Genomic DNA, 27035 nt, shown 5'->3' on the forward strand with positions numbered 1-27035 from the left:
TTTTTAGAAATTGTTTAGCATTTAGGATTCTAAATGGCCTGCTTTGGAAACGTCTAAATTTTGTTCCTAGATTACCTTTTGAGGCCAAACAGAATTTGTCTGATCCCTCTTCCCTGGGTCAGACCTTTAAATATTTAAAGACCATTGATTGTCATGTTCTCTTCCTCACCCCATCTTTTCTTTTCCTGATTAGCATCCCCATTTCTTCAGCCAGTCCTGATAAGGTAATAATCTCCAGACTTGTTTGAAAATGTAATAGTCAGACTTGCACATAGTATGCCAGATATGACTTGACTGGAACAAAGTGCAACAAAACTTTCACTTTTCTAGTCCTAGACAATGACTCTTCTGATACAGTCTAAGAACACAATAAGTTTTTTTATTTCCATAATTGCAATGTTCATGTACTAAGTTTGCAGTTCATTTAAACTATTATCCTAGCAGTCAAATTTTGTCATTTCTATCTCCACAGTGTTTCACATTCTATCCCTTCTCTCAATTTAGCACTTCTCTTCTATTGTATCAGTTTTCTTAATTGGCATCTCTTTTACATACAAATACTAGAATGATGTTCCCAAAAACTTCGAATGACTAAATTATTCTTAGTATTATACTCATACCAGCTTCAAAGTACTATAAAGATGCTATCCACCTCCATAAAATAAATTGATAAATAGAATTATGCACAGTATGTTTTTACATGTATGTGTGTCAAATCGTGGCCTTCTCCAGTGTCGGGTGGGAAAAGAGGGAGAGAGACAGTTTAGAACTTATAATGTAACAAAAGAATTAAATTAAAAAAAAAAAAAAGCCTTAACAGCTTGGTTTCTATATAATAATTGTGGCACACTAACTAGTTTTGTTTAATTTAGATCCTTACTAAAGTAAGTTACTCTATGGTATGCCATGACTTCTTTGGCAATCTGATGAAGCCTATGGTACTCTTCACAATATTTTTGAATCCATAAAAAAATTTTTTAGCTAGTTCATGGATTTTAGGTTAAAAACTTTTGCTGTATTGAAACTGAAACAAACCTTAAATGATATCAGGATTGGTTGATGTGGAACATAACTCGGTACAAATATCAAGCAGATTAAAAGCGGAGAAAGAACAGAAGAAAGGAAGAACAAATTTGTTGAATTAAAAGACAGAAAAGAAAGAACATTTATTAAGCACTAAATATGGGGATAACAATACCAAACATTCCCTAATTTCAAGGAACTTGCATTCCAAAAGGAAAAAAACAACCAACACTGCAGATATGGTGGCCAGAAAGAGGTGATTTGGTTGCAGAAACTACTGGTATGATGTGTAGAATCATAGAGCAATTGTGGAAAATCATTTCTAGAAATTATTGTGATGATTTTATTTTTATTTTCAAACTAAAGGTAGAAAGTGGGGGTGGAGAAGATGTAGAGGCAAAGGATTGCAGAAAAATGGCTAAAAGTGTACTTGTTTTGGGCAAGGAAGGGTTGTGTAGAACAACGTGGCCTACAGTGCATAGGGTAATAGAATTTGGTGGTACTTTATTTAGTAAGCTGATCCAATCTCATAATTTTCCAAGTGAGTCCCAGAGAAATGAAATAATTTGTGCCAAGTCATACAAGTAGGCAGTAAGTAACAGAGCTGAGATAAAAACTGTGGCTAACTTCAAATTGGAATCTCTTCTATACAGTGCTGCTTGATTTTGAACACCAATGAGCTGCTTTCCTTCTTGACAAATATAAAGATACTTTTGTACGTTCTAAGCATGTATCATTTAAGCTGAGTCAGTGTAACAAATTGTCTGGGAATTATATGATGACTAGAATGAAGGTACTTCCTATATGCTCTGTGCAAAAAATTGATGAGGTGGAAGTGAGTTTTTACACCAACAAGTTCCCCAAATGGATCATATAACTAGACCAAAAAAAAAATTAATCATTGGATCTCTTTACCAGACCAATCTAATCTAGTCTTGACACTACCTTTGAGAAAGATATTAGGAAATGTAGTAGGAAGTTCCTTTGAACCATGCTTTTGAATGATGGTAAAATAAAGGTATGTCTCCCAAGTCAGAAAAAGTTATACCAACAGTTCTTTTGGAAAGGAGTAAACTAAATGTATGCTTGTCAAACTAACCCTACCCTTATTGAAAATAGAGTAAGAATTGACTAATTTGCAAAACAATTCACCCCAAAGGATTAGAATCCTGTGGCTATTTGGCAATACCCAATTCCCTCAATTGTATGTAAGAGTAAGTTTGATACTAGTTAGAAAGTATATCTGATTAGGAGGCAGCTAGGGGGCACAGTGGATAGAGCACCATCCCTGAAGTCTGGAGGACCTGAATTCAAATTTAGCCTCAGACACTTTAACACTTCCTAGTTGTTTGATCCTGAGCAAGTCACTTAACCCCAATTGCCTTAGCCAAAAAGAAGTATATCTGATTAGAGATTAAACCTGAAAGATAGGTGGGATTTTTGAAATCAAGCTTCAGGGGGAAGAAAAGAACTAGAAGAAAACTGTAAAAAAGAAAACAAATGAAAAACAGACTCATTTTCATGAGGTTTCATTGCTCTTTTAAGTCACTTTTCCATTAAATTTGTACTTATTTGACTTTTGAGTAGAGCTTTCACATTGAAGCTGATAGTTTGATCTCTTGAGACCTGTGTGCAATTAAAGCAAATCAGTTGTTAAAATTAAAAATCCTTGTTCATTAGGCTAAACAATAATTATTCACTGTATAACCATAAGCATATCATTTGACCTTTTTTAAGCCTCAGTTTCTTCTTTTATAAAAATGAGGATGGAAAAAATGGAATCTCTTGGATTTCTTCCAGTTCTAATAGACTATGAATCTGTGAATTATTTGTGCAGTAAGCAGTTAAGTCTGATATCTCTTGTATATGGATTGTCTGCTACCTTATTGCTTTGAGGTGAATGATGGTAACTTTTTCTCACACTATTTCTTACACTATTTTTAGATGAATAAGGAGTACTTTCTCCTATAATTAATACATAGTGTAGTGTGCTGATATTATAAACATTTATGTGAATTGACTGACTTAACAGAATGGGGGAATTTGAGAGTTGCCCTCAGGCACCATCTGGTACCCATTTCTTGAAGCAGCTTACCTATGTGGAGAGAGGTAACATAATGCTGAGAAGACTATTTAATGCTAGCAGGTGGTTGATATTTCAGAGGTTGGTTTCTGGCATTGTGGCTTCCAAAATGTAAAAAATGGTCTTTTTGTAAACTCTACTTGGGTACTCTGGGTTACTTCATTGAAGAAATTGTTAACATTGTACTTAATTTTCTTCTTACTGTCTCTAATGGCAGTTAAGGTCTCTCCTCTTCCTGGTGTGCTTTGTTTCATGAAATGCCAGATTCTAAAAGAGTTGTTAGGAAGGCTGCAAAGTTTTGCTCACAATTCAGTGTCTAGACTTATATGCCATTTGAGATTATTTCTCGACCTTTGCAGATTGTCATCATGGCTGAATGAGATGGGTAGGTTTAATTAAGTCAAAAGGCACAAGTTGGAGTTTAAATACTGTAGTTCTCATTAAAAGATGAGGGGGAAATGTTTGAACTTGCTATTAAGCTTTTATTTTACCTAGGTCAGACCTCCATTCTGGCTTCAGAAATTATAGACTTCAAAATTTTTCAAGTTCTATTCATTGAGTTCAGCAAAGCTAAGTGCTACACATGTCTGAGTCAGGGAACTCACCAAGAAGGAATATGTAAGTTGGAAAATAATTTATTTCCAGTAAACAGAATCAAGAAAACAATTACACAATGACTAGGACAAAGTAAATTGAAAGAACAAGGGAGCGATAGCAATAAAAATATTAGAACATTGCATTGTAATCATAATGACCAAACTTGGCCATTACATAAGAAAATATACTTTTCTCTCTTCTTCACAAAGATACTGGGATAATGGGTCAAAGTCAGTTGATTAATCTTAATCCAAAACGCTAAAATGCTTTCATTTTTCTATTTTAATTTTTCTCTTTATTAATGGTGATAGCTCTTTGAGTTGGAGAGGGAATAAAAAAAAATTAGGAAATTAAAGTCAAGTTAACTATCATTTACTAAGTGCTAATTATATATACAAAGAAAGAGGTCCCTGACCTTAAGGAATCTATATATGTGTGTGTATTTTTTGTTGTTGTTGTTTTGTTTTTTGTTTTTTGTTTTTTTAGGAATCTATATTCTAATGAAAAGAGACAATATTCAAACTACTAGGTACAAAAAAGATATATATATATATATATATATATATATATATATATATATATATATATATATATATATATATATATATAGTATAAATTGGAGGAAATCTCAGAGAGAAGACACTAAGATTAAACAGCATTGGAAAAGGCTTTTTGCAGAATATAAAACTTTAGCTGAAACTTGAAGAAAGCCTGGAGGTATAGAGGAAGGAGGAGAATGTTGCACATTCTGTGCATAAAAATGCACAGGGTGAGAATTAGATTGATATGTGGGAGGATAGGAGAGAGGCCCATGTTACTGAGTATTTTGGAGGGGAGTAAAGTGTAAGAAGACTAGGAAAAGTAGGAAGGGCCATCTTATAAAGGACTTTAAAAGTCAGAAGATTTTATATTTGAGAGAGTCACCGGAGTTTATTGAGTGAGGTGGTAACAGATCAGACCTGTACTTTAAAATCACTTTGGCAGTTGAGTTAAGGATATCTAGAGTAGTGAAACTTGGAATTGGGAAACCAACCTGAAAGTTATTGAAAAAGTAAGATGTTAAAGTATTACACTAAAATGGTGGCCCAATGGAGGAACAGAGCAACCTTGTATAAGAGTGAAAGTTGTGAAGAAAGAATTTACAAGTCTTGGTGATATCAAAAAAACAAGATCTCCACTCTCCCCCCCACCCCCTACCCAATTTTTTTGGAGTTAAAACTTGAGAAAACTTAAACTTTTTGTTATTGATATTCCTAGTACCTGACATTGAATAAACCAGTAATAAATGCTTATTGGTTGATTGCCATCTTTTGTTCTAAACCTCACTTTCATTCCTATGTCCATATCCCCTAGTGTACTCTGCGAGCCATTTTTTTTTTTTTTTTTAAGTGAAAAGACGTGTAGTAGAACCAACCAACACTGTCTGGCAGTATGTAAAAAATTCCAGAGAGAACTTATTTTTCAGAAAGAAATTTTCCTTTTTTATTATAGCTTTTTATTTACAAAACATATGCATGTGTAATTTTTCAACACTGATCCTTGCAAAACTTTCTGTTCCAATTTTCCCCTCCTTCCCCCCACCTCCCCTAGATGGCAGGTAGTCTAATACATGTTAAATATGTTAAAATATATGTTAAATCTAATATATAAATACATATTTATACAGTTTCTTGCTGCACAAGAAAAATTGGATCTAGAAAGAAAAAAAAAACTTGAGAAGGAAAACAAAAATGCAAGCAAACAATAACAGAAAGAATGAAAATGCTATGTTGTAGTCCACACTCAGTTCCCATAGTCCTTTCTCTGGGTATAGATGGCTCTCTATATTACTGAAAACTTGGAACTGGTTTGAATCATCTCATTGTTGAAGAGAGCCGAGTCCATCAGAATTGATCATGTAGTCTTGTTGTTGACGTGTATAATGATCTCCTGCTTCACTCAGCATCAATTCATATAAATTTCTTCAGGCCTCTCTGAAATCACCCTGTTGGTCATTTCTTACAGAACAATAATATTCTAATATTCATATACCATAATTTATTCAGCCATTCTCCAATTGATGGGCATCCATTCAGTTTCCAGTTTCTAGCCAGTACAAAAAGGGCTGCCACAAATATTTTTGCACATACAGGTCCCTTTCTTGTTAAGGGACAGGTCAATTCTTTGAGAACCTCCACAGCTGTGAATCATAACATCTGAAAGAGTTGCAGGGCAGCCTTTGCTGACACAGGTGTTGCAGACTGGGAATGAAATAAATTGGAGACAGAGGGAAGAGGAGAGAGGTCAGAGAACAGCAACTGCCTTTCAGTCTCCTTGTATCATGCTCTCACAAGGGGAGATCCATTCTGGGATGGATCTCCAGCAGCCACAGTTAGGTGACTCCCATGTATTCCCCTCCTTTAAGATCACTGGGATTTAACCCTAGTAGTAATACTGCTGGGTCAAAGGGTATGCACTGTTTGATAACTTTTTGAGCATAGTTCTAAATTGCTCTCCAGAATGGTTAGATCTGTTCCACCAACAATGTGTAAGTGTCCCAGTTTTCCCACATCTCCTCCAACATTCATCATTATCTTTTCCTGTCATCTTTAGCTTCATCTGCTGCTTTATTGCTTTATTTTTTATTACTTCAATAACAAAAGCTCTGGACTAGAATTTAGATGAATATTTTCATGATGACTATCATTAAACCACTATCTAAATGTACTATCTCTGGATTTTTTTTTTTCCCTTATCAGGAATGGTCCATCTCTGAGGACCCTGAGAAATATAAACTCCTTTTTAAAAATGACAGTATAAATTGAAGGCTAGTATATTTGAAACAATTTCCTCTTTAGGTGGGTTACATTTCAACATTTAATTCTAGTTAAGTTGAAATAATTATACTTATGCTTGTATTCTTCCTAGGTGCTGTTGGCAGCAGCTGTCTGCACAAAAGCAGGGAAAGCTATAGTTTCTCGACAGTTTGTGGAAATGACCCGGACTCGAATTGAAGGGTTGCTAGCAGCTTTCCCCAAGCTTATGAACACTGGAAAGCAACACACGTTTGTTGAGACAGAGAGTGTAAGATACGTATATCAACCTATGGAGAAGCTGTACATGGTCCTGATCACCACCAAAAATAGTAACATCCTGGAGGACCTGGAGACTCTACGGCTCTTCTCTAGAGTGGTAAAATTTTCTCTGTAGTATCAGATTTAGTTTTTTACTTCTCCTTCTCTCTTTGTGAGAACTCATCCTCCCTAAAAAATCTGAGGAGAAGAAACAATACAACAGGTCTTTATTTTAACAGATTGGTATTTAAAACAAACTGGCCAAGAAGTATAACATAGTTTAATTTTTTTTTAAGGAAAATGACTTAACAAAGATAGTTATAGCAGCCCTTTTCTGGTGGCTGAACAAGTTGTGGCATATAATTGTGGTGGAATATTGTTGGCTGTAACAAATAAACTAGATGCTCTCAGAAAAACCTGGAAAAAGTCACATGAATTGATACAGAGTGAAATAAATGAGTACAACCAAGAGAAAATTGTATGTAGTAACTGCAATATTGTATGATAGTCAACTATTAATGACTTAGCTGTTCTCAGCAATACAATAATCCATGACAACCCTGAAGGGCTTATGATGAAAAAAATGGGAAAAAATTAATGGAGTCTGATTACAGATTAAAGCAGAATTGTATTTTTTTTTTTAATGGCCAATATGTGGATATCTATCAGTGCTCAAAATGGAGAAATTTATTCTTATTTTGGAGAGAACTTGTATGAATTCATCCCTAAAGTAAAATCACAGCTGTAAAAATTATTTGTTGATTATGTCGTTACAATATGTAGTTCTTTTAGCTTTTTTTTAACAAACTTTATCCTCTGCCAGGAGAATATATGTAACCAGAGAATTTCCAAGACTTTGTAAGGACTTTATAGGGATCATGCTTTTATTTCATGATTATCTTGCCAAATTTAAAATTGCTAGCATATATGTGTGTGTATAATTTGAAAAAAAGATTTAATTAGCTATTATGTGTATCTTCTGACAGCTATTTAGTGGTGTATGTTTAAATAGCAAGTTCTACATTTTTTTGTTGCTTATGCAAGAGCCACAAGTGAGAGATGTCTTGTGACAATAAGAATTAGCTTCTCAAAAGGGAAAACTAGCAAGAGGGATGAGAAGGGTTCAGATTGGGGACATTTTCAAGCCTAGTAGATTTGGCTGTGTTTCTGGGAACTTGGGAAGATAACTCCTGACTAAATTCTAATAATATCTTCTTTCTTTATCACTACTATCAATGACCAGATCCCTGAATATTGCCGAGCCTTAGAAGAAAATGAGATATCTGAGCACTGTTTTGACCTGATTTTTGCCTTTGATGAGATTGTTGCCCTGGGTTACAGAGAGAATGTTAACCTGGCACAAATCAGGACTTTCACAGAAATGGACTCTCACGAGGAGAAGGTGTTCCGAGCAGTTCGAGAGGTAAATTGCTGCTCCTTTGAGATTTTGTCAATTTGAAGTGTTTGCTGTGTCTTCTAATCTTTTTCAGTGATTATTCTGCTTTTCCCTTTTTCTTTGTACCTTTGGTTGGTTCTGTATACTATTCTCTCATTTCTGGATCCATATGTGCTCTTTTTTACAGACTCAGGAACGTGAGGCCAAGGCGGAGATGAGGCGTAAAGCAAAGGAGTTACAACAGGCCCGAAGAGATGCTGAGAGACTGGGCAAAAAAGCACCAGGCTTTGGAGGATTCGGAAGCTCAGCAGTTTCTGGTGGCAGCACAGCTGCCATGATCACAGAGACTATCATTGAAACAGAAAAAACAAAAGTGGCACCTGCACCAGCCAGGTATAAGTCTGGTGTGGGACCAGCAGCCCTAGAAAGCCAAATGAAGACTCTATGCATATATCTTTTATGCTTGTACCTGGCACCTAGACAAGCTAATGATTAAAGAATGACATGATGGAATAATATGCAGCATAAAACTTGACCACATAATATAGGGGTGAGGGAGAAATATTATTGTTTCTCCTTTTGTGTAAGTGTTCCTTTGATAAGTTAATGTCCATTTATCTCCATTTCCAGAACAGTTAATTTGGGGGGTGTTTAAGTAGTGATGCTCCTTATAGACAATTCTGTGTAGAAATTTGATCAGTATTGCACATATAGCTATATCCGTGGATCTTTGTTTCCTGAAAACAAGTCATTCATAATAACTTTGATAATTGGTTTCATTAAAAATGTTCTCTGAGTTTAACAATGTTTATTTAGATACTAAAATGAATTATAAATATGCATATAACATATTTAAGTTTGCAAAGCCCTTTTTCATATGAGCCTCACAATAATATTATGAGGGATAGATATTATACATATTATCCTTATTTTGCAGATAAGAAAATTGAGGCTCATTGAAAGTATAATGGCAAGGTCTCATAGTAGGGTTGGAATTAAGATTTAAATCCATCTTTTTTTAACTGAATTCAATATATTAGCCTCTTTATCATAAAACTTTATTTTTCTCAAGGCCAATCTTTGGGTCTTGGGCATTCACCCTAACAAAGGTTTCTGAGGAAATTAGTGGTGATTAAATTACTGATCCAATAGCAAGGAAACTGTGCTGTAATGGGAAATGCACTGGGTAAGGGGAAAATTAGCTTGCCATGTGCCAGGCATTATGCTAAATGCTTTATAAATATCTCATTTGATCTCACAACCTCTCTGCAAGGTAAATCCCTGTTTTAAATTAAAACTGAAGCAAACACAGATTAAACAATTGCCCAGTATCACATAGTATCTGAGATTATATTTGAACTCAGGTCTTCTTGACTCCAAGCCCAGTACTCTACCCTCTACTACAAGTTACGTAAAGTCATTGCTTAAGATTAACAGTCCTGGGTTTTAATCCTCGATTGTGCTGTTAGTTAACTGTTTGATCTAACTTCTTTGGGCCTCAAGTTTCTTTTTATGTAAAAAGTTGATTAAGATATCTAAGGTCCCTTCTATCCTTGATGTTCTGTGTAGTGACTTTTTTTTTTCCTAAGGCAGCTAATCTCACCATTCATCTTTTCTTTTAGGCCTTCAGGACCAAGCAAAGCTTTGAAACTTGGAGCCAAAGGAAAAGAAGTAGACAATTTTGTGGACAAACTGAAATCTGAAGGTGAAACCATTATGTCCTCCAATGCAGGCAAACGTAGCTCTGAAGCAGCCAAAGTGCTCACACCACCTGTTAACATGGAAAGGTAGGAATTTACTTCTGTAGTATGAGCATATCAGATAACTAATTAGTTCTCCTTTCTTTTTTTTTTTTTTTTTTAAATTTATTTAATATTTTTCCCCAGGTAGATTCAAAAACAAAAATTTTTTTATATTTGTTTTTTTTAACATTTTTGAGTTCTCTTATCCCTATCCACAATTAAGAAACCACATGTTAAGTTATGCAAAACATTTCCTTAAAAGTCAAGTTGTGAAAGAAAACAGAAAACAGATCTCCCACCATAAAAAAAAAATTAAGTTAAAAAAAGAAAGCAAGAGAAAAAATGCTTCAATCTGTATTTTCAGACACAATCAGTTCCTTCTCTGAGTGTGGATAGGATTTTTCATTATAAGTCCTTTAGAGTAGTTGTGGATGATTGTACCACTAAGAATAGCAAAGTCTTTTACAGCTGGTCAACCCAGAACATTGCTATTACTTTATATATTGTATATTTCACTTTGCTTGAATTTATGGAGCTCTTTCCAGGTTTTGATTTTTGTTATTTTTTCTGAGAGCATCATTTCTCACAGAACAATAATATTTCATTGCAGACTACAGTTTATTGAGCCACGGACATCCTTTCAATTTCCAGTTTTTTGCTAGGTAGTTCTCTTTTGTTTCTTTCTTTTTTAAAAAATTACAGCTTTTTATATACAAAACATATGCATAGGTAATTTTTCAACATTGACCCTTGCAAAAACTTCTGTTTCAGCTTTTCCCCTCCTTCCCTCTGCCCCCTCTCCTAGATGGCAGTAGTCCCATATATGTTAAATATGTTAAAGTATATGTTAAATACAATATGTGCATACATATTTATACGTTATCTTGCTGCACAAGAAAGATCAGATTTTAGTTATTTAAAATTCTTTTTGGGTTCTTAACTTTTTTTGATACAAGATTTATTTAAAGTAGAAGCTAAATATTAATTAATATCCAGGAAAATAATCTTGAAACATCTAGGGAAAGAAAGCTTACCTGTTTCTTCCCATAATTAACCATCCCAATAATTTGGAACCTCCAGCTGTCAATATTCAGATTTCATTCTCTTATCTTTCTTGCCTTCTCCCTTATTATGATTCCCCTCAAATCAGCCATCTCAGAGTTTCATGCTAAAGTTATTCACTTCTTCACTGTGCTCTGGAATGCTTGCTTTGTAGGTAATAAACCTGCTTTCTTGAAGCTTTTCCTTTCTTGCTCCTTTTGTCATCTGACTTTCAAGTGAGACTTGGTTCCCTCTATTGACACTTGGCTACCTGTTCCAGCACTTGTTGCACTTTCTCTGATTGAGACTGGGGAGTTAGATTCTTCTTACTCTCCCTTGCCACTTCCAGGCTTATTCTTTTATACCATCATGTAGCATTCTCTCTCTCTCTCTCTCTCTCTTTTTTAATGTAATTAAAATTACATTTTTTTTATCTTTACTAGCCAGTCAAAATTGTAGTAGCCAGAACACTCCCCTTCTTTCCTCAGTGAGTTCATTACCTGGCTCATATTCTTTCTGTCCTTCTCAATATGTGCCTTAATATTAGAACATATGAGGGGAAAGAACATATGTTTGCTACTTCCTCAGAACACCCTAACATTCTGGTTCCTCAACTTATTCATATGACCTACTTCTCTACCTTTTTTTTTTTTTTTTTTTTTGACCACAACACAAGAAAAATGACTTTTTATTAGTTATAATTATATATTATGTATGGCATACTCATAATATTATGTATACTATGCTTAATTCAGGAACTATAAACAAAAAACACAGAACCAAAAGAAGGCTTCAAAATAAAATCTTAAAATGCTAACATATCATAGCAACAATTAGTAATTACACAGAAAATGGTAATGATGAAACAACATAGCAAGATTTTTGAGAAGTAACTAAAATAGTCCCTGGGGGAAAATCATATCCCCATAAACATATCAACAAAACAAAAAAAGAGAGGATCAATGAACTGAATACGCATTTAAAATTAGAAACCACAAAAATAAACATACTTAAGATTTAAAAAAAAAAATAGGAGTTAAAAATAAATTGGAGACAAAAAATCAGCCATTTTTTAAATGAAGGTTCTTTGCTTTCATTTGATCACAATAAATGGCTCCTAGAGTTTCAACATTCTTATCAGAGCTACTCTATAAAGCTTTCTTCTCCTTGGTACCCCTCTTTTCTCTTCTTCAGTGGTTTGTTGGCTTAATGACTTTCTTCTACTACTAGCTATTCTTTTTTTTTTTTTTTTTTTTTTTTAATTTTTATAATTATAACATTTTCTTTGACAGTACATATGCATAGGTAATTTTTTTTTAATTTAATTTTTTTTTTTTTTACAACATTATCCCTTGTACTCCCTTCTGTTCCGAGTTTTTCCCCTCCTTCCCTCCACCCCCTCCCCTAAATGGCAGGCATTCCCATACATATTAAATATCTTATAGTATATCCTAGGTACAATATATATGTGCAGAACCGAATTTTGTTGTTGTTGTTGTTGCAAAGGAAAGATTGTATTCGCAAGGTAAAAATAATCTGGGAAGAGAAACAAAACAAAACAAAAAAAAAAACAATGCTCTCAGTTTACACTCATTTCCCAGTGTTCCTTTTCTGGGTGTAGCTGATTCTGTCCATCATTGATCAATTAGAATTGGATTAGCTCTTCTCTATGTTGAAGATATCCACTTCCATCAGAATACATCCTCATACAGTATCATTGTTGAAGTGTATAATGATCTTCTGGTTCTGCTCATTTCACTTAGCATCAATTGATGTAAGTCTCTCCAAGCCTCTCTGTATTTCTCCTGTTGGTCATTTCTTACAGAACAATAATATTCCATAACATTCATATACCATAATTTACCCAGCCATTCTCCAATTGATGGACATCCATTCATCTTCCAGCTTCTAGCCACTATGAAAAGGGCTGCCACAAACATTTTGGCACATACAGGTCCCTTTCCCTTCTTTAGTATTTCCTTGGGATATAAGCCCAGTAGTAGCACTGCTGGATCAAAGGGTATGCACATTTTGATAATTTTTTGGGCATAGTTCCAAATTGCTTTCCAGAATGGCTGGATTCTTTCACAACTCCACCAACAATGTATCAGTGTCCCAGTTTTCCCACATCCCCTCCAATATTCATCGTTATTAGTTCCTGTCATCTTAGCCAATCTGACAGGTGTGTAATGATATCTCAGAGTTGTCTTAATTTGCATTTCTCTGATCAGTAGTGATTTGGAACACCCCTTCATATGAGTGGAAATAGTTTTAATTTCATCATCTGAAAATTGTCTGTTCATATCCTTTGACCTACTTCTCTACCTTAGCTCAGCAACATAAAGAGCTAATCTTACCATTACTCTTGAGATTTTCCACATTTATGTCTGTGAATTCTGGAATTTCATAATCTGTTGCCCTTGCACTTTTCCCTTAGCCTTGTAAGCCCTAGTCCTATTATTTGTCCTCATTGTGACCTCTTATCTCTTAGTCCCTCATTTCTTTTCTTTTGAGATCACCACTACACTGACTGACTATATTCTATTCCCTTTCCTATTTTGGCTCTTTGGTGAACTAGTTCAGTTTTAAACTGTGTCTTCAGTCTTTTGCCTTTTTATCCTATTGTCTGATCTTACTATACTGAGCCTTAGTCTTCCTTCTACTTCCTGTTTACTACTATTCCATGTACTAGGGAAAATCACAAAATGTTTTTGACTGGATCCACCACAAGTTTATATTATATAATCTCAACTTATATTATATAATCCCTTACTATAGCTGACCACTTCTCATATACCTTCCTAATTGATTCACTGTCTCATCACATTAGCTATGTTGTCATATAAAGAAGTGGACCTTCTCCTTGCCAAGGCAAATCCTTCTATATGCACAAGTAGTCCCATTCCATCCAGGTTTCTCCCACAAATTGTCATTTCTGTTATTCCTCACTCTCTCATTTACCTTTAGTTTCTTCTTGTGTACTTGCTGCTTGTAAATATGCCCATATGTTTCCTATCCTCAAAAACCCTCATTTGATCTATGTAGCTTTGCTATCATCCCATAGTTATCCTCTCTTTTATGACTAAACTCCTTGAAAAAGTTGTCTATTATTGATAAGTTTACTTATTTTCTTTTCACTCTCTTTTTAACTTTCTATAGTTTGGCTTCCTTACAATTCAGATAAAGCCTGCTCTAAGTTACTAATGATTTCTTAATTGTCAGACTTTTTTCTCAGTCTTCATCTTTTTTGACTTCTCTGTAGATTTTGATACTGTTGATAATCTTCTTGATATATATATATTTTAATTATTAAAGCTTTTTATTTACAAAGTATATGCCTGGGTAATTTTTCTAACATCAACCCTTGTTCCAAATTTTCCCCTCCTTCTCCCTACCCCCTCCCATAGCTGGAAGATAATCTTGATATTTCTTCTTTCCAGGTTTTTATGACAATGCTTTCTCCTGATTCTTCAACATACTTACTGTTCCCTCTCAGTCTCTTTTGCCAGGTCTTTATACAAGTCATGCTTGTTCACTCTGGCTGTCAATCAAGATTCTATTCTGGACCTTCTCCTCCTGTATCTTTCACTTGGTGATCTCATCAGCTTCCATGAATTTAATTATCTCTGTGCTGGTGGTCCTAATCAATCTCCTACCTTTTCATTAGTTTATCTAGCAGCCTATTATACATCTTAAACTGGATGTTCCTTAGTCAATTTAAAATCAATTATCTTTCCTCCCAAACTCTTCACTTATCCTATTATTCTCAAGAAAGCCACTATCCTTCTATTGACCCATGCTTTTAGTATAGGTATTATTCTTGACTCCTCATTATCTCTTACTCCCCATATCCAATCTGTTGCTAAGGCCTGCTGTTTTCACCTTTGAATCTCTCAGATATGGCTCTTCTCTTCTATAACATTTCCACCCAATACAACCCTTCATCTCTTAATACTTGTACTATTGCATTAACTTTCTATTTGATCTCTACCTCAAGTCTCTCCATACTCCATTCCATCTTCTCAGCTTTCATTGATCTAACTAAAGCACAAGTCTGACCATAATATTCTCCCCTCCAGGATCAAATATAAAATTATCTGTTTGGCATTCACAGCTCTTAATAACCTGACCTCCTCTTATCTTTTCCAGCCTTCTTGCTATCCCTCTTTAAGATATTTAATCTTCTAATTACATTTTTGCTAACTATTCCCTATGTTTGAGATTCTCTGCCTTCTCCTTTCTACCTCCAACCTTCCTTGGCTTCCTTCAAGTCACAACTAAAATTGTACTTTCTATAAGATGCCTTTCCCAGTCCCCCTTAATGTTAGTGCCTTTATTCTGTTAATTATCTTTGTGTATCTCATTCGTTTATGGTTGTTTATATATTGTCTTTCTCAGTAGACTTTGAGCTCCTTAGTTATTTTTAGCTGTTTGTTTTCTTTTCTTTGTTTCCCTAGCATTTAGCATTGTACCTTGCATGTCATAAGAGCTTAATATGTATGTGTTGACTAATAGACTGCCTTTTCTCAATTCTTTACTGCCTAAATTGATCTCAGATACTTATTTCCTCAGCAAATGTGTGGAGTGTCTAGTGTGCTACCTCTCAGGTAAATACCTGACTAGGTGAATTAGAGCTGTAAATGTGCATTGGTGTTGTCTTTCCTATTCTTGTAAATTGAACTGGAAAAATTCAACATTTTGTCCAAAATTTATAAATAATATAAAAGATAGGAATATGCATTCTTAAGTATTTATACCCTCGGGAAGTATTCAGTTTAGTCTTTTCCTAGCTCTGGATATTAATATTGGTTGGAAATAATTTCTATGTACCAAGTATGAAGCAAGTCTACATATTCACAGCTCAGATTTCTTGTGTTGAAGCCCAGAGCCTGCTACTGTTGCTGGTGGTTTTGAGGTCAAGTGAAAGATGAGTCTGGAAGAACAGTTCTATTAGGTTTGTATAAAGGCATCATATCCAGTCCCTTTGTGTTCTGTGTGAAATAGAACAGTGCTGCATCGGTTTGTTAGAAATGGCTGTAGATTTTTAAAACAGAAATGTCTGAGACATACCTAATGGATTGCTAAGGCTTGAAGGTTATAAGAAAGTTATCAGTGATAGTTTGGACTTAGGGAGATAATTGGAGTTTAAAAAACTAGCATCTACTATAAGGTATACTGGGCTACACACTGAAGAATACAAAGAAATGTGTATGTATTTATTTCAAAAAATTTGCAGACATAACAGGAAGAAAAAACATGTACACAACTGATTATGATAGATGGATTTAAATCAATACAAAAGAAAGATTTGGGCAAAGTACTATAAAATATTTGAGGAAAAAGAGATCATTTCTGCCCGAGGATTGGAGTGTCAGTAAATATTTCATGAAGGACTGGGTACCTGTATTGTTCTTTGATAGAAGGGAGGACTTTAAATAGATGGAGTTTTTGGCTAGGAGGAGCCTATTTGAGGCATCAGGATCAGCATGAGCCAAAGGCATTGAATTAAGACTGGGTAAGGTAGAGAATAACCTTGTTGGGTTAAAACACAGAGAAGATGAAGGGAAATAATAGAGTTAAAGCAGGAAAGCTGGTTGGAACCAGATTGTAAAGGGTCTTGAATGCCAAATGAAATGAGTAGTTTATTTTTCATTAGGCAATGGGTAAACTGCTGGACTTTTTTTTAGTAAAAGTGTAATATTAGATTGGTATGCTCTTGCATCTTTATGAAGATGGTTAGGAGACAAGGGAATCAATTGGAATCAATAATTTGTTAGACTATCTGGAAAAGACTTTGACACTTGATGATTGTACAGATAAATACTTGCTGAGCATCTTTGAATATAAAGTGCTACCTTGCCTTGTTCATAGAAGTTGGTCCTGGTATCAGAGACTTTGTAAAAGGACAAGGAAAGTCAGATAGGAGTCAGATTCTTAAATCTTATTTCCAGATTTCTCATTAAGAAAGGCTTTTACAGCCTTATAAGTTAAGTGAGATCAGAGAAAGAATTTTTAAAAAGCCTCACATAATGTTCAGAGTAGTCATCTCTTTAAAATGTGTTGACATGGTGAGTTTAACATTGAACAATATTCTTTTCTAACTTAAGTAACTTTCTTATATCTGCAGTGTGCATATGAAGATTGAAGAAAAAATTACATTGACCTGTGGACGAGATGGAGGTTTGCAGAACATGGAGCTACATGGCATGATCATGCTAAGGATCTCAGATGACAAATTTGGTCGGATTCGTCTACATGTGGAAAATGAAGATAAGAAGGGAGTACAACTACAAGTAAGTGGAGGCAGAGGGCCTAGGAAACTTTGGGATTTCATTAAACTAGGATAGCTGTTAAGGACTAGTATTATTAAAAGTTTTAATCTCTTGTGTGGTTGCAAAATATGGCAAGATATGTGGCATAGATATTGTTATCTCTTGACATAGTTCAGAAAGAGCAAGCTTATTCAGATTGTTGACTGAGTGATGATGTGAATCAAATTTGTTAAACTTCATTACTTCACAATAGTAATTTTCTTTCCTCTCAATGCTCTATCACTTTAAAAAAAAAAAAAACTTTGTGACAATCTCTTGATTTCTCTTAACTCATCACAAGTAAAAAGCTTCTTCAAGAAAGATTGTATGAGAGGCAGTTAGGTGGCACAGTGAATAGCACCAGCCCTGAAGTTAGGAGGACCTGAGTTCAAATCTAGCCCCAGACACTTAACACATCTTAGCTGTGTGACCTTGGACAAGTCACTTAACCTCAATTGCCTCAGCGCCAAAAAAAAAAATGAGAGAGAGAGAGACACTAATAAAGAATAGATATAGAGATTCAAGGCTTCTGGAATTAATAAGTATTTCTTAAAGATAAAAGCTTTGGCTCCAAAAGTATATAAAATAACCATAATAAGATGAGATCAGGTGTTAAAACAAATTTGCATGATACAGACTTAATATTTCTGTGCCCCTGCTAGAGTTGAAGTCTGACCAATTGAATTCTCTGCTATTGCAAAATTCTCCTCTGGTCACATTTGTAGCCTTGCTGTCCCCAGAGCTTTCTGGTGATTTAGAAATTTTATGTTGTCTTTTTCTTCTATGTACTGTCTCTTTATAAAAGGCTCAAGATTAATGTTTAGCCCTACCATGAAATAGCTTCTTATAAAATGCATTTGAAAGATATTGATTGTCTTTACTTTTTTTATGTGCACTTTTTTTTTTTTCCCTAAATCCAGTAGTACTTTGGAAGTTGGGCTTTCCCATATAAAGGAATAGGAATTGAAATTAAGATTTGAGTATCCTATAGATTTGTAAAACACATCCCTTCGTAGGATTTGTCACTAGTTCTTCTTTTGGATATTTCTTTTCTCTAAGTTAAAGCTTTGAACCCTCTAAAACTTTGTATCTTGTCTCATCTGAATTTAAGTTAATGCTCTTCTTTCTCCTCTCTGTCATATCAGACCCACCCAAATGTGGACAAAAAACTCTTTACTGCAGAGTCTCTCATTGGTTTGAAGAATCCAGAGAAGTCATTCCCAGTCAACAGTGATGTTGGGGTGCTAAAGTGGAGGCTACAGACCACAGAGGAATCTTTCATTCCATTGACAAGTAAGTGCTTTGGTCTGGCCATTGAGCTAGACTCTGCATTTTGAGATAATTGATAGTAGTGCTGGCTCTTTTGGCAACAAATTGAGCTATTCCCAAAACTAAAATAAAACTTACTTTGTGCAATTTTTTTCAGTAGCTTTAGTCTAATATTGCCACTTTACAGAAGATATGTGAGAATCATAGCAATCAGTTATTTCTGATTTGCTATCCTACCTTCTTGAAACATGTAAGCAGAAAGATCATTAATTTGGAATCAAGAGATGTGGATTTAAGAAAAACTTTTTGCTGATTATTAGTCAAGAGACTTTAGGCAAGTCACTTATCTCTGCAAGCTCCAGTTTCTCATTTTTAAAGTGAGGAGGAGTTGGATTCGGTGACTTCTGAGGTCCTATTCTGTTAAGGGGCAGTTCAATTCTCTGAGAGCCTCCACAGATGTGGATCATAGCATCCAAAGGAGCTGCAAGGCAGCCTTTGCTGACACAGGTGTTGTGGAATGGGAATGAGATAAATTGGAGGCAGAGGGAAGAGGAAAGAGGTCAGACAACATAATGGCCTTTTAGTCTCCTTGTATTATCCTCTTACAAGAGGAGATTCATTCTGAGTTGGATCTCCAAGCAGCCCATTAGGTGGCTCCCATGTATTTCAGCAGCTCTCCTGTGTATTCCAACACTATTCTGCTCTGATATTCTGTGATTTTCTTAATACCTCACTGTCCCTACCTTTGTTTTTGTTCCTTTAGTTAACTGCTGGCCCTCTGAGAGTGGAAATGGCTGTGATGTCAACATAGAATATGAGCTACAAGAAGAAAACTTGGAACTGAATGATGTAGTCATTACCATCCCACTTCCGTAAGTGGAATCACTTTCCTTAAGTTTATTTGATAAATCAAATTATATCTCTGATATAAAATCTCTGGTGCCTCATTTGACCTTGTCCAACTTTCTAAGAACCTTGGGAAGTTGTACTTTTTAAGGGATGAGCTAGTTAATGTTCCAAAACAGGTTTCTGGTTTAGATCCTAACCTTTCCATATAATAAAAAGATTCTTCTAGAAGCAGAAACCACTTTTAGCCAAGCTTTTCCATGTTCCATTTCATAAATCCCAAAGAAATTAACAATTTCTCACAATGTCAGTCAGTAAACATTTAGTAAAATCCTGTTACATGCCAGGTACTGGGAATACAAAAAAAAGACAGAAAATAGTCCCTGCCCTCTAGGAGCTCACATAAACATATGCAAACAAGCTGCTTACAGGATAAAAAGGAAATAATCAATAGAGGGAAGACACTAGAACTGAGAGGAACCAAGAAAGGCTTCCTGTAAAAGGTAAGCTTTTAGCTGAAACTTGAAAGGAGCCACAAGACAAAGATGAGTAGGGAGAGCTTGTTTCCTTCACACATTGTTCACTAGTCATTAATGTGTTAGTTACGATGGAACTGGATTTTCAGAGGCATCCATATACATCAATGATTGGGGGATGAGATGGGAGAGAAAGGAAGCTATCTTAAACTAAGCACCTCAGGCAGATGAGCCTCTCAATTCTCCACATAAAAGACATTTCCTAGTTTTGTGCTGGTTGCCATTATATTCAGTAAATTCTTACTGAGTAGTATATTTGTCCCAGGGTGGCATAATAGGTGGCATTGAGTCAAGAAGTGTAGAGTTTAATTTCAGCCTTGAATATTTATTGGCTGTGGGACCTCGGGGAGGTCACTTAACCATTGTCTGCTTTAGTTTCCTCAACTGTAAAATAGAGATCATATCACCTGCATCTCAAGGTTATTGTGAGAATTAAATGAACTAAATATATTTGTAACTGGCTTATCACAGTGCCAGGTACATAGTACATATTTAATAAATGCTTACCCCTTTCTCCCTATATTATCTCTACTTGATGTAGGGATTTTTATTTTCAACCAGTATGTATGGGTCTGTGACAATTGAGAAGGAGAAAATATTCATTTAATTTAACTTTATTTCAAACTCTTGCATAGAAATTATTTCAGGTCTTTCCAATAATACACCTGTCTTTATCATTCCTGCATTAGAAATCTTCATTCAAAAAGTATACACTTGAACTTTTCCCAAGCTCATCACCAGTGTTTTTTTTTTTTTTTTAAACAAAGTTATCACCTTATTATCCACAGCCTATTTACTGTTTTCTTTAGAACAATAGATGGCTGCCTTGAGCTGTTTTGGAGCTTGGACTTGGGTGACAGGTGTGGGTTTTTGTTTGTCATGATTTATTTTACTGAACTATTTTTAGGATGCCACAATTTTTCAGCTTTACCATCTACCCTATAATTGTGGTTTTGGTGGTTTCCTGTGTCTTGGCTCAATTTTGCAATGCTCTCCACAAGAGACCCTTATACAACCCACTATACCTTGTCCTCTAGTACTCCTGGTGTCAAATATAACCAAAATCAGATTTGGTGATGTAGAGAAGAACACTAAATAGAATTAGGACATAAAATAGAGAAGATTTTTTATAACATCTTTGTTGAATTTTCTTTGTATCCTTTATTTACTCTGTTCCTAATACAAGCATAAAATGTTACTTCGTGAATTAAGAGAAGGTAAATTTAGAATGTGTGGGAGTGGATGGCATTGCTTGTCAACTTCATGCATAGTGAAAAATACATCCTAACTGGCCCTGGTAGGATAACTAGAGATCTTTCTTTTTCTTATCATGATTTGTTTTTTCCCTTAGACACTTTGCCCAAGAGTTCTTTCACTGTCAAGTTAAATACTGACTTATTGGATCAAAGTCCAGCTTCTAATCTTAGACTTATAAATATAACCAGGGACTCGTGGTCTATAAGACCCAAATTCAACAATCTCTGTTCTAAATAATTAAAGATTTGAATCTGAAAAATTTTGCTGTTTCTCAGTGAGATCTAAGTATATCTACACCTGAATTAAAATTTCTTAATTCCACAAATCAAGGATACAAGATTTGCAGAGACATGTCTTGATTCAAAAAGAGTAAACTTCTTGAGGTCTGAGTGAGAGACAAAAGCAGTCCATAGTTATTCATGCTAAATGCTAAATGTTCAAAATAAAGTAGAAGTATCTCAAAATGAAGGTGCCAGGGCTCTGTTCCCTGTCCTCATTTGGAACCTTATTTCTCAGGGGCTATATAAAAGCTTGCATTAGAGCTAATTTGGAGCTAGTCATCCTTAACAAGTTCCTTTTGTCTTTGACCAGCTGAGCTGAATTTGTATGTATGTTGCCTGTGACAGGTCTGGAGTTGGTGCCCCTGTAATTGGTGAGATTGATGGTGAATATCGTCATGATAGTCGACGCAACACCTTGGAGTGGTGCCTGCCTGTGATTGATGCCAAAAACAAGAGTGGCAGCCTAGAATTCAGCATTGCTGGGCAGCCCAATGACTTCTTTCCTGTGCAAGTCTCCTTCATCTCCAAAAAGAATTATTGCAACATACAGGTATCCATACCTAGGGATGATGCACAACAAAAGCAATGGAGTAGTTGGCAGCTTTTAAGCAGCATGATTTCAGGAGTAGAGCAGGAGTCTCAGAAGAACTGGTTATATCTATAAATTCCTCCACCACTGACTCACTAGGTGATGTTAGGCAAGTCCTTCATCCTTTATCTCTTCCTCCCCCTTTCCCCAATATTAACTGAGTTGAGAAGTTAAATGATCCATGTGAATTGTGTAGCAATTATAGGAAAGACAACTATCTATGTGTGGCTGACTTGCTTTGTGATTATTGGCTTGGCTACCTATTTCCTGCCACTCAACACACACTTTTGTGATTTTTTGCTATGACTTGATGCTCAAGAGATGCATTTTCATTTTAGCTTAAGTAGAACGTAATTTGGAAGGGTCATGTAAATGCCAATACCTAGGAGAAATGATCTCTAGGTTATCAGTGTTTCTGCTACCCTTCACTTAATGGGATCAGCTCTAACATTAGCCAGTATTTCATTTCTGTATCTCTGAGAAGGAGCTATGGTGATGTAGTGTGACTCAGTCTTTAATTCATCATTTTAGCTCACTGTTACTTCTGTCTGAAATTATATCACCAACAGATCCAATTATATTGGTGTTTTCTTCCTTCCCCTTCCCCTCCTTGGGGGATATGGATGGGGGAAGTACTTATTGTCTTGGCATTCTGATATCTTTCAAATGGATAAGTGGGTAGGAAGTTCTAGCTCCTTTACTGTACTCTTCCCAAGAGAGGACATTCTCTTTCCCTGTCATTGTGATCTATATTGCATGTTACATAATGAAGCAGGCTACTAGATGGGAATATTTCTAAACAAACAATACTATTCCTCTTTGAGACAAGACAATCAGAAAGGTATGCAACAGAATAAAGCTTTGTAACTCCTCAAAAACTTAGGGATAATTATCCCATCTGAATCCAGGAAATAAGTTTGGTGGATCAGCTTAGTATGATATTTGCCAGGAGATGATTAGAGCACACTATGCATGCTGTAGCCAAGTAATTAATCTTCTTCAGTCAGAATCAGTCTTGATTTCATTCCTTTTGAACTAGATCTAAATTACAAAATCTTGTTCAATCAAAGTTATTATACAATTTGTAAAATGCAACATCAGGTTGGAGCAGGGGTTTTGGGTGAAGGGCGGTTAGACTGTTGCACCAGCCTGATTCTAGTTTTAGTCTTTGACTTATATTTATTTATATGAATACTATGCTACCTCCTCTTCTATTAATATCATTCTTTGAAGTTCAGAATTGTTCTTCATTTTCTGTCTTTTTTATTGTTGTTTTCTTTGTGTTCAGAAGTAGTAGCATTTCAATGATGGAAGCAGCAAATCATATTTGTGATCTAGAAATAAGATGAAACCGTAGTAGTGCTGGAGCAGTAAAAGATGTTTGTGATAAAAAATCAGAACACTTCCATATACTACTTTGCCACATAGCCACATATACAATCATTCTGGCATCTTCCATAATTCATTGGAGGTACCATTAACTTGTCCATCATGGTAGTTGAAGTCATAAATTTTTTAAATATTCAAACCTATATCTCAGTTGATCTTCCACACTATCTTCTCCATTATGTTCAAGGGATTTGATCTAGGCTGTGGTGAGAATTTGATAAACTTCTGAAAGGCTCACTTTTCCCTCCTCCAATCTGTGTTTTTTTTTCTAGGTTACCAAAGTGACCCAAGTGGATGGGAATAGTCCTGTAAGGTTTTCCACGGAGACCACCTTCCTTGTGGATAAATATGAAATCCTGTAATACCAAGAGAAAGGAACCGAAAAGGAAGATTTTTTTAAATAAAAGAAGAAACCCACAATGGCTAAAGAGTTTTTTCCAAATCTGCAGGCCACTTGGAAATCTTTTTTTCTGATAAGACGCACGATTCTGTACGCGCAAAGACCCTTAACTCATCCCCAGTTCCAGGGTCTCAGAGACATTCTTTGGCAAAGAATTGACACAAGCTAAAGGGGGGGAAAGGCTGCTGACTTATTTGGCAGATCTCACTGGCCAGCCGGAAAGCAGGCTCCCCAGAGAATGCCCCTGGTTAAACATCTTCCATGCCCCACCCCTCATTTCATTCCCTAAATGCAGTTGCACCTCATACTTTCTTTGTTTTAAAAGGTTTTCTCTGCAGATAGAGATTTTAATCTTTTTTTTTTTCTTTTTTTTTATCTCTTTAGCTCCTAGCCGTCTTTTCTATCACTTCAGTCAGGCACTGGGATCTTTTTGTACATAAGCACTGCATTTGTTTGTCACTCCTTGAAACAAATTGATCTGGCCAGTCCTTATTTGTAGAACTTTGAGTGGAGATTTTGATTTTTGTAATGGGATTCTGGAGTGAAAACACAAAGAATGTTTTATATCCCTGTTCCATTTCCCTTCAGCCTTCTGCTGCCTCCTCCTATTTCTCTATTCTGAACACTCCCAAGATGTCCCTCATTCAGGCCCATCCCCAAAAATATTGCTGAGAATCTAGTTTGAAGTCAAGAATGAGTGGTAGCTGCCTTCTTCTCTTTGGGACTAAGTGGCAGCTTCACTTGGGAAAGAATAGGAGACCTGTTAAAATGATGCTGCTCGTGGGGCCCCAGATTAGAGTTTATCAATCCATAGTTATAATCATGTCTGTTGCCGAGGTTCCCCTATTTGCAGTTATTCCATTTGGGGCACTCTGGCGAAAGGTTTAAGTTAAATACTTTAGAGAGTTTGTGATCCAGTTAAAGTCCTGTCATCACATCTTCCTCCTGGCCATTCTGAATGTCTTGTCCAACCTCAGAATCCTAGATAAAAATAGAATGGGGGGGTTTTGAGGCTGAATTCGTTGAGTCTCAACTATCTCATTGACCTGAAATATTGAGGGGACTCCCTGTTGCTACCAAGTTTTAGGTCCTTAACAAGCAGGTGGAAATTTCTTACTGAAAATTTCATACAATGTCCTGGTATAGGGACTGCTTGCATAGCCCATTTTCTGCCTTGTGACACTTTACATCTAGATAAATACTTATTGAAAAGCCCACTTTTTCCTTTCTTTTAAACCTTTTCTTTCACATAATATCAGTTGCTGGTTAATTTTTTTTTTTCCATTCCAGCTTATCCATAAATAAGAGAAAATTTCAGCAGCCAGCTAAACCTAGATTTCTGTTGACTGAACTTTAAAGGGTTGGCTTCAGCAAATGGCATCTTGTGCTGCAGCAACTGACAGAGGGGACAAGCAAACAACTCATATATAGAAATATTCCTACCCCTTTAGCCAATGAAAGAACCCTTCTCTCTCCCTTGTAGAAAGTGTGCTTGAAGCAATCCATATTTTTTATAAGAAGGGCCCTAGGATTGTCTTCCAAGGAAGTTCCTGACCTCCCCCCCACCTTTTTTTTTTTTTTTTTTTCCCTCTTAACTGCATTAGGGAGAAATCTTCAACTTGGTTTCCATTTGAGGGTTTTTGTGGGAGGGGGACAGGGATAAGAAATTTGTCATGTAGCTAAGTAGATGAGAAATATTAATCCAATTTTGTTCAAGAGTTGCTTGTCCATATGATTTTTAAAAGTCAGGTTTAGTTTCACAGGAACATTTTTTTTTTTTTGAAATTACTTTTGGGGTAATATTTAAAATGAAAGAAGTTTTGTAACCCTGTAAAATAATTACATAGGGAATATAACATTCCAGTGTACACAAAGAATACAAATTCTTTAATCAAATAAAGAGTATTATAAAATCAGTTCTTTAGCACAATTACTGTCTCAATTATTGTATTTGATTTTTTTAACTGGTTACTTCTCTCAACCTATTTAAATATCAAATTGAATCTTTGAATTGCATTCCAAATGTAACTGGGGGAGTTATTTTGCTTCTCTTCTGTCAGCAAAGATAATTGATCATTAATATTTATCTTCCTAATATTAATGGGTTTTTGAACCTCAACTCAGAGGACAAAGATGTGATCAAAGAAATGGGTGATCAAAAAAGGTTTATGCTTTCCTGTTTTATTTTAATTTACCACCTGAAAAATCTTGTGGAACATAAATGGAATTGATTTAGAAAGTGAATTTCTGAAATGAAAAAGCCTATAAGCTGTGTTTGTTTCTGCCTTCGCTATTAAAAACCCATTTTGTTTTAAAGGCATGATTTGAGCTTGGCAAGACTGGCTACTTAATTGTTTCTGTTGTTTTCCTTGTTTTGCTTATTTCATTTTGCATTTATGAAAAGAGGTCCCAAAGAGATGCCTGGATGGCATTTAAAAAAATCGGTATCTAAGGAGGAAAGATAAGGGGATAATAAACTTTTGACTGGGTATTTGCTGTAGCATGATAAAATTATGGAGGTTCCTTTGAATCAGTCCAATCTGGTAAGGCTTAAGGGGCTGGGGTTTGGAAAGCTGTCTTGCCTTCTGCACATGCCAAATAGCTACAGATCCAAATAGTCAATCAGAGGCCACAGTGCCCTTTTTTATGTTGTAGGGTAGAGGCTTAATATTTTTATTTGAATTCTAAATGTAGCCATTTCTTTAACTTTTTATATGCTATTTAATGCTAAGGATTTTGCCTTTAAAATAGCATCTTACTACCTTTCCTATTGGGCAAGAACCAAGCAGTGTCTACAATTGTTGAACAGTTGTCCTTTAGCTTGGCTAGATAAGGAACAATGAGTGAAGGATAAAGTCAGAACATGGCTGATGGGGCACTTCCATTATTTTGGGGTTTTTATGATTTGAGTCAGGAAAGCATAATACAGTAGAGTGCTAGACTTGAAGTTGGGAAGTATAGAGTTCAAACCTTTGTGGTGGTGGTTTTAATTGTCTGATTTTTCATGACTCCATTTGCTACTGGAGTGGTTTTCTATTTTCTTCTCCATCTCATTTTACAGATGAGGAAACTGAGACAAACAGTTAAGTGACTTGTCCAGGATCACTTAGCTTGTATGTGTCTGAAACAGTTTGAACTCACAGGGATGAGCTTTCCTGACTCTAGGCCTAGTGCTCTACCCACTGTGCCCACTATCTACCTCAAATTTTTACCTTTAGTAAA

General features: G+C 35.5%; 1 protein-coding gene across 1 annotated transcript in view; it reads left to right on the forward strand.

The window, feature by feature from the left end:
* Positions 1 to 25729, forward strand: part of ARCN1 (archain 1) — a 37335-nt gene extending 11606 nt beyond the window's left edge. Inside the window, exons 2-10 of the mRNA XM_074302279.1 lie at positions 6611 to 6874; positions 8000 to 8179; positions 8340 to 8545; positions 9775 to 9939; positions 17063 to 17228; positions 18392 to 18539; positions 19279 to 19387; positions 21781 to 21985; positions 23686 to 25729. Coding sequence (XP_074158380.1) covers positions 6611 to 6874; positions 8000 to 8179; positions 8340 to 8545; positions 9775 to 9939; positions 17063 to 17228; positions 18392 to 18539; positions 19279 to 19387; positions 21781 to 21985; positions 23686 to 23775 — 1533 coding nt within the window. The 3' untranslated portion in view covers positions 23776 to 25729. The remainder of the gene's footprint in view (positions 1 to 6610; positions 6875 to 7999; positions 8180 to 8339; positions 8546 to 9774; positions 9940 to 17062; positions 17229 to 18391; positions 18540 to 19278; positions 19388 to 21780; positions 21986 to 23685) is intronic.
* The last annotated feature ends 1306 nt before the right edge of the window (positions 25730 to 27035 follow it).

The sequence above is a fragment of the Sminthopsis crassicaudata genome, chromosome 3 (genome assembly GCF_048593235.1).
Source record: "Sminthopsis crassicaudata isolate SCR6 chromosome 3, ASM4859323v1, whole genome shotgun sequence".
NCBI lineage: Eukaryota > Metazoa > Chordata > Mammalia > Dasyuromorphia > Dasyuridae > Sminthopsis > Sminthopsis crassicaudata.